At 50.7% G+C, this 10,745-nt stretch overlaps 1 protein-coding gene across 1 annotated transcript; it reads left to right on the plus strand.

Moving 5' to 3' along the window:
- Positions 1–270: 270 nt before the first annotated feature.
- Positions 271–6,293, plus strand: LOC100904188 (cytoplasmic dynein 1 intermediate chain 1). The gene is made up of 14 exons (XM_029111850.1): positions 271–405; positions 669–716; positions 809–942; positions 1,058–1,176; positions 1,261–1,287; positions 1,400–1,423; positions 1,581–1,601; positions 2,593–2,646; positions 3,728–3,733; positions 3,978–4,151; positions 4,242–4,398; positions 4,503–4,893; positions 5,067–5,726; positions 6,042–6,293. The coding sequence occupies exons 1-14, from the start codon at positions 271–273 to the stop codon at positions 6,147–6,149; spliced, it is 2,058 nt and encodes a 685-aa protein (XP_028967683.1). The 3' UTR covers positions 6,150–6,293.
- Positions 6,294–10,745: the final 4,452 nt, after the last annotated feature.

A 10,745-nucleotide genomic window follows, 5' to 3' on the forward strand; every position in this document is an offset into this window, starting at 1 on the left:
GAGGAGCCCAACGTGGATGATAGGGAGTTATTCTGCGGGGAAGCCCGTTTGGGGGATCATATACCGAACGGCGTCAGGTCTCAGGTCTGGATTTAACGTGGTCGAGTCACGCTCAGATCTTAGCGACTGGAACTCGCCCTGTTTTTCAGGCAGCTGCGATTGACTCAGTGTCTGAAGAACCTCTTATATTCCTTGAGAGTGTCCGATTGTTAGAAAACTTAGGATCTCCCCGGCCTCGGCTGCAGGGGCATTGACACGTCCTCAGTCGACATGGATAAATATGAGGCGAGAAGAGCTGAGCTCGACAAGAAGAAACAGAAATTGGAACAACTCCGTCAAGAACGAGCGAAAGCAAAGAAAGAAAAAGAGCAGAGGGCCCTGGCTGCTGTCGCTGCCGAGGTAGGTGTCTCTATCGGCTTCTTCGACGAAGCCCCCGTGCTTTTCGACTGTGCCGCAAACCCCACGGAGAGGAGGGAAGGAACGGTTCAGTTACTCGATGAAACGCCCGTTTGACAGCCGAGTCCCCGGCAGATGAAATCTGCGGTGCCGAAGCGTGCGGAACTCTCTCCGTGTGATTCTCTCAGGGGTCGTCAGCAGTCCCGCCACTTACCGGTGTCGGATTTGACGTCCTCCCGGGCGAGTTGATTTTTCAAAGTCTCCCATTCCAGGCATCGGGCGGAAATGCTTCTGTCGATGACATCCTTAACTCGCTGGGAGCATCGGGCATATCTCTAGCTTCTGCGTCGTCAGGTGAGCCTATAAAATACCCGACACACAGATTCCATGGCCGATCTCGATAAGGTGTCAGAAAATTATTCATTCCGAACGCGATTTCCCAGATGGACCTCTCGGCGTGGCCTCGGGCTCCCATGGAGGGGTGGATACGCCGGATGTTCACTCTCTGGCGTCTTCGGTACAAGCTACGCCCACCAGGAAGGCCAAGTATGAGCACCTGTCATCTGAGTATTGATATATCGGGAATGCGACTCCACACGCTGCTCCCAAAGCCCTGGGGAGAAAGTCTCGAGCCTCAATCTAAAGATCTTTTTTTTGTCAGGAAATCTCTGGCCCTCCAGGTGGTCACTGTAAATCAAAGCAATATCGCGCCAAAAGAATGTGTCATGTACTCGAAGACGACACAGACCATGGGTGGCGGCGACCGGGAGGACAGATTTGGTTTGTAGCCCTCGATAGAGAAACTAGTTAACGTAGGTTTTGAACATTCCCCGTCACGTTAAAAATGCTCAATGAATTTTGCAGGCAATTACGGAGGGAAAAGCCGGAAACGTAAGAATCATACATACATCTATCCAGTCGATCCTGGTCAATGGCCCGTTTGCATTAGGTATCTTTAGTAGAGAAGTTCTCACTCTAAGTTTCTTGAATCGATTTCACGCAGCGAGTCAACCCATCGACTACTACAGTGAGTAGCGTGTTGATGAGGAAATTCTTAATTTCACTAACTCTTAGAATACCAAAAGATTCCCGGGGATACCATTCCTTTAATTTGTAACTTACACGCTGCTTTTACCCTCCTCCGTCTATCTCGATCCGCCGTTCCAACATATCCACACGCGCAGTGCTGACGCATTGGGACGAAGGTGAGTGTCGAGCGAAATCTTTAGAATTCTAGTAGCTAGGTACTTCTTCGGTTTGGTGGCGGGCTCAGGTAGTTCCGGTATGAAAGTGTTCGTGGAGCATGGCTCCCTATCCGGTGGAAAGGTGAATTCAACACTAACGCTACGAGACTTGAGGTGGAGGTCAAACGAAATGTGTCTCTATCCCTCTGTCTTCTTCCGCTTTGCTGCTTCGTAGCTCGTCGTCCTTTATCCACAGAGTTTGGCGTATGAAACTAACCGATCGAAACGTGAAAAATATTTGAATCTCTCTGCTGACACTAACGCATGTTACGGAGTGTCTCTCTCCAACTTACGAGTGGTGCCTACCTGTGGAATAGGACGTTAGGTACCAGTAGGCACGCTGAGCACGCTTCTGGGCGCGAATCCTCTGTAGTCAGATTCGTTGTCCAACGAAATCAAACTTCTCCCCCAATTTCACCGTTGCTCCTCTCATGGAGGAACTAACATTCGCGAGGCTGAGTCTCTGTCGGGAAGGATATTCGCTCCGTGAACTAGGATCGGGGTTCGCCATCATTCTGATCGAAGACCAGTAGACAGACGGACGGACGGACCAGAGCGTATACGATCTCCGCAGTCCGCCCAGACGGCAGCCATCAGTTTGCGAGCACTCTCACGCTTGCCACGCGATTTCTCGCGCCATAACCGCTGCAATAAGAGCTGGCGCTGGAGCTCTCCGAATGCTCGCGAGCTTCCGTCATGAACGGGGCCATCAACGGCTTCTGCTTCAGGCGAAGGCGGCTGCGACGGGAGCGCTAGTGGAACGTGACAACTTGCGGTACGATTCTGCGATTGACAGATAATTGTCTCTATCTTTATTCGTCTGTCTGTCTGTCTAGGTCTCGATCAGTCGTTCAGTCACTGGTTCGGTCAGTCCGTCTGTCCCCTCTCTCTGTCTCTCTGTCGCTAACTTTCACACACACCGTAGTAAGACCTGTTGTATATTCTCTTTAAGACGATGGACACTTTGTTTTTTCTTCGAATATAGAATGGGACGACGAATTCCAAGGTACGTGGACGAGCATCGGTGCCCGCGGCCCGACGACTCGATGGCATTTTTTCGGTCATCGACGCGGCTGGCCGTTTCTGCAACCCTCCGCTACCCAAGCTGCAACTACTCGGATAATGACTCCTACCAAGCATCCTACATAAGTTCATCCAGTCACCACCCAATACCCCGAACGATTCGAACGGCGACTTCGAAACTTTAGTTGGCTGCTGTCTTCACGAACCTTCGTTCATTCAGGCGAACACCTGGTTTTATTCGAACTGTTGTTTTCACCGATCCTTTGACGGCTTAATTCGTCAGTAGTTTATTTTTACATGATCATCAGAGTTAGCGCCCGAGTTAGCGCCATCCTCCGAACCAGGCATTTGATGACTACAATTGATTGTTTAGTTGTGAACCTTGCTTCGTCAGTGAACCCGCCGATCAGCACGGAGCTCGATGAGTTTGCATCTGCACGTTCTTGAACTCTCGCGGTTTTCTGCCTGCTGACTTCCTCGAAATTCATTCTAAGGCCCGTTCAGTTTGTCTGTTCGATTGATTGTGTCAGAATGTGTGGATATCTGTTTTTCTTCCCGCTCCCACCGTAGGTCATTGCCTTTGATGTCGCTATCACTTTCATCCCTTGTCACCATGAATACTCCTTTCGCTCAACCCGTTTATCATCTCCGATCGCCACTATCATTGAATCGAAAAGATTCTCTCTCATGCTCAGCGACCCTCAGAGGGATCGGCCCCTTCCCAGAAATACGCTCAATCATTCGGAGCACGGTATCGAGATTTCTTAGTTTCTCTCACGATTTACCCCTATTCACTATCATCGTCATTGTCGTTCTCTTCCATTCGAAGCAGTCGAGCGATGAAAATCAAGACCTTCCCCTCGGGGGTTCTGCATACGATTCGAAATACGTTTCTTTTTGAAACTCGAGCTCCCTCTATCCATCGATCAGAAGAATCATGCGATCCCTTGCGATGATATTCTCCCCCCGATCGGACGGAATTCTATCGAGAATCAGCAACTAAATTTGTTGTTTTCTTTCTGTCTCTTTTGAAACCTCTTGAATGGCCTGTCTTCGCGGAACAGAAGATGGTAAGACGAATTGTTCTTGGCGTCCGATGTTGTTTAATTTTTCCTCGTGCGCTCTGGCGGGCACTCCAGCCGATCTTATCACAGTCTTTATCGGGATATATATTTTTTTGAGAATTCGAGCGTGATCTAGGAGGTTCGGGTCGTTCTATTGGTTCGAATTATTATTCTATGAATATTCGGGATCTTATCTGCTAGATGCAGCACAAAAAAGCTTTGCTTGGCATAACGCTGAACGCCTCATTAGCACTACCTTACGGAGAGGAAGACGAGGACGAGGGGCCTCCACCGTCCTTAGAAGCCATGCATCAAAAGGCGCAACAGATGGCTGCCCAGCACAATGCCGGACAAGGAGCTCCCACTCGAGGGATCGAAGAGCTCGATGAGTTGATTCGTAAGAAAGAAGAAGAAATAAAAAAAGGTTTGTGTTCGGCGCTTCAGTCGGAATAACTATAGGTACTTCTACTCAACGAGGGGTTCGATTACAATGATCCCTGCATGCTCCTTCCAGCTATTCGACTGCTCAATGACGAGGAGAGACAACAGATATATCTGAGCCCGGACTTCAGAACCTTCATGGATCGCTCGTGTCGAATCATGGAGAGGGCTCTCACCGAAGACGTCGATATCTTCACGGATTACACTGGTGCCGGCGAAGAAACAGAAGCGTGAGTCGACTGAGCGATATCGAGACGCACCGATGCCCCTCCTGGGTTCGAGCGTTTTTCTTCATTTCTGTATCGACGGTCCTAACGTCTGATTTCCGCCGCAGCGAGGACAAATCGCGGATGAAACTCTCGAAATGCCGCGTTTTCTACGATGATCAGTGGTGTCGCAATAAATTGGTCACCAGTTTCGACTGGAGTAGCCAGTTCCCGGAACTCTTCGCCGCTTCTTACACTCCGATAGACGACCGCCAGGATTCCGAGGGTTTGGTCATGGTGTGGAACATGAAATTCAAGAAAGACACTCCGGAGTACACCTTCCGTAGTCAATCCGGCGTCATGTCTACTTGCTTCGCCAAATTCCATCCCAACCTCGTGATCGGGGGTCTGTATTCCGGGCAAATAGTTGTTTGGGACAATCGCTCTCACAAGAAGACGCCCGTGCAGAGGTCTCCTTTAAGCGCGCAAAGCCACACGCATCCCGTGTATTCTATACAGGTAGGTTGATAGGGAGTGCGCTCTGACGGCTATAAGGATTTTTCCCCCCTCGAAAAATACCACGAGGGGCCTAGAGTCCAGAGACGTTTCGGAACGCGGATTCGGTCGATTAAAAAAAACGGGAAGAAGGAATTTACTCATGTTCGAAAATGTTTCTATTCTCCCCGCCGCAGGTGGTCGGTACCCAGAACGCTCACAATTTGGTGACGATCTCGACAGACGGGAAATTCTGTTCGTGGTCCCTGGATATGCTTTCGCAACCCCAGGACATGATGGACCTCAATCAAGCGAAGCAGACGAAACCCGCCGCTGTAACTTGCATGTCGTTCCCGAACGGAGAATACAATCACTTTGTGATCGGCTCCGAAGGGGGCACGGTGTACTCAGCCTGCCGTCACGGTACGAAGGCCGGGATCAACGAAGCCTTCGATGGCCACCAAGGCCCCGTGACCGGCATCGAGCACAACGGCACCATAGGCCCTATTGACTTTTCTCATTTGTTCCTAACATCATCTTTCGACTGGACCGTAAAACTCTGGAGTCTGAAAGAATCGAAGCCAATTTATTCGTTCGAAAACAACTCCGACTACATCTACGACGTCGGATGGTCTCCCTACAACCCAGCTGTCTTCGCCACAGTGGATGGGACAGGTCGTTTGGACCTGTGGAATCTCAATATCGATTCGGAGCAGCCCACCGTTTCTGAGATCATCGAAGCTCCGTCGCCGAAAGACGAGCCTCCCGCGCTCAACAGACTCGTCTGGTCCCAGACTGGTCATCAGATCGTTGTGGGAGACGACGGAGGACGGTGTCACGTTTACGAGGTCGGAGATGTGAGTACACTTCTGTCTGCTAACGGTTTCCTTTCCGGATATTTCGCTGTTGGAGAGCCTCCGCGATGGTGGTCTCTGTGGATTGATGACTGGCGGGCATACAAGTGCGCATTCGGTCAAGGTCACCGGCTGGTTAAATTTAGTCGAGCGCTCGATCACTCTCCGGCCGGCGGCGTTTCCGTGAATCGGGGAGAACTGTCGCAGCCCCGGAATGCCATCGAGATTTTTTCTTTCCCGTCAAGTAAGACGACCGGCACAACACTGCCGATCGGTAGATTATCACCTACGAATTTCATTTCATTTTTCCCGTTGCAGCAACTTGCCATGCCCAAGCCGGATGAATGGAACAAGCTGGTTAGAACAATACAGGATTTGAAGAATAACCAGGCGGACGAAGAGATCAACGTCAAGAGTCTATCATGAGGACCAAGTTGGAATCTTAAAGGATTTGGGAATCAATATCACGTCTGTTTCCAAGCATTCCCCGAGTCTCTGGAAATGAGCCAACATCTGAAGAGAGGGATACTTGTTTACACATATATATATTTATTTATAAATCACGTGAAATTTGCTCGTTGAGATCGAATGTCTTTTGTCGCCATATCGTACAATAGCCGAGCGATACTGTAGGATATGTCGAGTCAGGATAAGGATGCAGGTCACACATAGGAGTGATCTCAGGCGGGCCTTTGGTTGGCTACGATTTTCCGACGTATTTGTGAGCTGCCCTAGACAATCAGGATGCTCAGAACAGTGCGATCTCATACGAAGTCAATCACGAATCCTTCCGTGAAATTGTATCCGGGTCGTCTCGCTGGTGGAATCGAACAACAAGTCTCTGTCGTGCTCTTTCTCCGAAGTATGACAGCGATACATATGATAGAATCGGTCGTATTCTCATACCGACGTGATTGATTTGAGACGTAGAAATCGCTCCGACCAAGTTTTGATGTCCGACAATCCGCGACCGAACGAGGGATGCCGGAGTGGGATTCGACGCTCTGTTGTTCCGTCTGACAATAGAACAAGCGCCGGCTGGCCCTCCGGTACCGGTTCGCTATTGCCGGTGCTGCCACGGCATAGCTCGATGCGAGCAGCCAGTTGTCGATCTGGGATTCGGTTGCATGGATGTGAATGGTTGGGCTCGATCATGTTCAAGATCACAAATGATGAGTCTTTGATCCTGATCGATGAATTGAAGTGTGTTGACAATAATTGATCCAATGCCAACGGGTAATATTGCGAACGGCAAGGTTTGCATGTTGGCGCTTTTGCGCCGAGACTGCATGAATCGATGCTTCGATGCTCTCATAGCTCGAATGGTTTAGGATTGGAGACTTATGACAACCTGAGGCTTTTTACCTGGCAATGGGGCCTCAGAGAAGAAACCCAAAACCCGAAGCCGAGCGCTAGTTCCGATCCGCTCGGGCGTGCGCACCGCGCACGTTGGCCGCTGCACGTCCATCCAAGTCTATGGTCCATCTAATGGTGCGGCGTGTCTTGTGGAGTTGAAGGGGAAATTTCAAATCGGGGTGCAATCGTTCACCCTTTCCTAAGCTTTCGGCTCTGACTTGGCCGTTTAGCCCTCCGATAAATCGAGGACGTTCCCGTTCGGGGGACTCGCCGGAGACAGCGGCTAGGAGTCAACGACAGGACGGGGCAGCCCCACAGCATGAAAGGTGTCAGTGCTTCCGGTGGTTTCCATGCCTATGCCTATTATTGGAATCATATCACATCACGAGACTCCACGGCCGAGCGCATGACCGAGATCATGATCTTGTCAGGATTCACAAATTTTCTCACTCTGATCATTTGAGTTTGAGAGTCCAGGCGTCAGTCTTCCATCACCCTACATCAGCTCATAGACATTGGAACAAATCAATGAATTTAATGTCAGAAGATCTCTGAGGACGGCGAGAACTCCGAGGTTGGAACTCCATCTTCTCTGAAGTAGTGGTATAGTATCCATTATCCATTTAGGGTGAAGAAGATCGGAGACGCTCGATACATGAACCTCGCGAAGCACTGTCGGTTGATACGAAGCTCAAAAGCCTCAATTTCCAAGAAGTCAGTATCATGAAATGGTACAGAGCCGGCCTAGTCAACATTAGTGAATTCGATGACGACGCTCCTTGCCGGTTAGAATCGGCGAGCGGTTCAAAAGCTCGTGGAAATCGCACAGTGAGGATTGCAACACCCTTTCTCAATCGGTCCCTCTTCAGCTGGAGCTCCTCGTGCAGGTCCCTGTGTTTTTGCCCCTCTTCTATGCGACTCCCTTTCTCTCAGACCGATCCCTTTCCCGCCGTGTCCACCCGTGTGGCAGGCAGGCAAGCAGGAGGCAGCTCTGCCAGGGAGAGAATCCCATAGATATAGCACGACGACTGGTCGTCAGACAGAGTAGTGGACCCAGTGCAAAACTAGTGAGGTTGCCTGTGTGTGCTAGGCTCGGGAGGGAGTTGTGATAATTCTCACTTGAAAAGTTCAACCGGCCTGCTCAGCAACGACTTCTCTACCGTTGGCGCATTTCCGCCGAACGGATTTCAGCCGCGCCGCCAAGGTAAGGGCGGGGTCTACAGCTCTACGAGCGCTTTCGTATCGCGTGTTGGTACTGTGACATCGTTCGGCGCAAGCGTTCGATTTTCCTCTCAGCGCTCGAAGCGATATCGAGGAAGCTGAAAGAAAAATTCAGTGAATAGAAGCTATGAGTCATCGGTCGGCGCAAGCGACCCCAACTTGAAGTTGTTCACCTCTCACCGGGCGCCGCTGCAGTTCGCCACGTTGAAACTTCTCACACAACTTGCCTAGCACGGGCCCGGCACAGCTGAAAATTCAGCTCGCTTCTGTCAACGCTTCCGGGTCCAATGAAAAGTCCCAGACGTAAACATCGTACACGTGCGTCGTGCCGTCCTCCCTCACCTAAACACTGTAGATGTTCAGAGCCGGAGTCCGGGACTATTTTCCTCGGAGCTCCGGGAACGTTCTCTCAGTCGGGAAGCGCGTTCCTCCAGATCGCAGCGCAGGTCCGCTCTCGTTCGGACTGATGATCGACAATCTCGCAGTCAGTCAATAATTTGTTGCTTGGTAACAGCAGGTCCAAAACAGTCGGAATAATAACTGGAACGGCGACGCTCTTGCACTGCATCGGATATCGGATGCCACGCTGGGCTCGGGCAACCTTTTGAACTTGCTCGGCGATATTAATTACGATCGTTGCGTCATGGTGTCTTCCTCCGCTCGAAGTGAACGCTCAGCTGAATGAAAGGGGTCGTTACGCTGGAGCTAGCTTCCGAGCGGCCGAGAGACGCAACGCATTGGAAGCACACGTAAAGCGTGCCCGACTGTCCGACCGTTCGTCAACATAGCAGCGGATGACAGGAAATGGTCGCCGGCTCATGACCAGGCTTCTTTCTCTCGACGAGTTTATTCCCTTTAAGGTGGAAAAGACTAGCATACTGCACTGCCGCGGCGACAGCGTTGGCAAGCATGCTCATCCCGGGAATCTTCGAGACACGCCGTGAGACAACTGGTCCGCTTTCGTTTTTAGCTCGATGCCACGACCGCTCAGTTTCCACCGGAACGAGGCAGGATCGGTCCGAGACAAGATCAGAGCGAGTCTTTGGCGAATATTTTCCTTATTTTCTCCCGGGTACTCCTCGGGCAATTTTCCACGGATCCCTGATCCCGCGAGGGACATGGGGTTGAAATTTTCGGTCAGTAAATATACAGGGTGAAACTCGCAGACGAAAGGTGATTGAATCACCCATGTCCGAGCTTCGGCAAACCTTCGTTCTGAGCTCAAGGGTCAACATCCCTATCTTGTGTTGGAACAAGATTGAGCTCTTCGTCAAATATTGTCCCTCGAAAGTGTAAGGTTTTTATCCCATGTGTCGGTGACGAAGAAAGGAATAAAGCGGAGTACATGCGTTTCCAATGCCGCTATGATTAGCGATATGTGGATGATGCCCACGTGTGAGGTGTTAGTTCACAGTTTGATCGAAACGGCATCACAGCCCTCCTGATGGCCTTGCTCTTTTAATTGACGCTCTTGAACCGACGTACGATTGTCCGCGAGCGGCGCGGTGAGATCACGCGGGGTTCAGTTGCTTTCTCTGCATCCGTAAGCAGAAAATCCGCCGTGTGGGAATCGTGTCCTCGCCGATCAGGACTACAGTCTCTCGTATTTTTCCCGCGAAATAGCAGTCGTCCAATGTATTCCCAAGCGTTCCGTGAGCGGAGCGCAAGTGATGACTGCGACATCATGCATTTTTATTCCTCAAACCATGACTTTCATTTCAAAGACCATGGATCCTTCTGATTCTTCGGGTCCGAGTCGAGGCTCTCTCATTCATCAGATCATCCCTCGAAACGGGATTTCCAATAATCATTCGAACGCATGATTGTGAACAAGAAAACAGTAGATGAGCATTGGATCTTGAGCTGAACCGCACCGGATCTTTTTTACCAAACACGCAGACGCGTTCTTCACGAGGCATTCCGATGCAAATTTCTTCCTGAAATCCCAAAATAGCGTCCGATCGAAGCGCTAGGGGAAAGTAAGCTCGTTCGAAAGGGCTGCCGCGTCTGTTTGTGCGGGTGTTGTCGCTCGTATGCAATGTTTTCGCAGAGAGTTGGAGGCGCCTTGCTTGCACATCGCCATCAAGGGTGACTAAAGCTCGAGGAATTCGACACCTCCGCCACTCGCTAGAGTCAATGTTTTACTCTTTCGTTCTCCTCCCGTAGGCTCTCGCAGTGCGATATGGAGCTGTAGAATTACCAACTCATCCGGTTCACTGGAAACTCCGTTGAGGTTCACAATGAATAAGTTGGCGACTCGGTCGATCGCATCCGGGTTAGGAGCTAGAGTCGAACTGCCTGGAAGAGAGAATTCTTCGCGAGGAGCTCGAAAAGTCCCACGAGGTATTCGCATCGTCTTTCTGGCTGACCGGCGCCTCTCGCAGTCATCGAACGGCTATTGGCCGCGCGCTGAGCCCTTATTTCTGGTAGTTGCGGTTTTAACGA

This window comes from Galendromus occidentalis, unplaced genomic scaffold, assembly GCF_000255335.2.
Source record: "Galendromus occidentalis unplaced genomic scaffold, Mocc_1.1 scf7180000077474, whole genome shotgun sequence".
NCBI lineage: Eukaryota > Metazoa > Arthropoda > Arachnida > Mesostigmata > Phytoseiidae > Galendromus > Galendromus occidentalis.

Excerpts from the sequence above, each read along its gene's own strand:
- LOC100904188 (XM_029111850.1), top strand. The coding sequence starts at position 271 with ATGGATAAATATGAGGCGAGAAGAGCTGAGCTCGACAAGAAGAAACAG. Across the intron at positions 1,288-1,399 it reads CGGAGGGAAAAGCCGGAAAC|CGAGTCAACCCATCGACTAC; the intron begins GTAAGAATCATA and ends GATTTCACGCAG. Across the intron at positions 5,727-6,041 it reads ACGTTTACGAGGTCGGAGAT|CAACTTGCCATGCCCAAGCC; the intron begins GTGAGTACACTT and ends TTCCCGTTGCAG.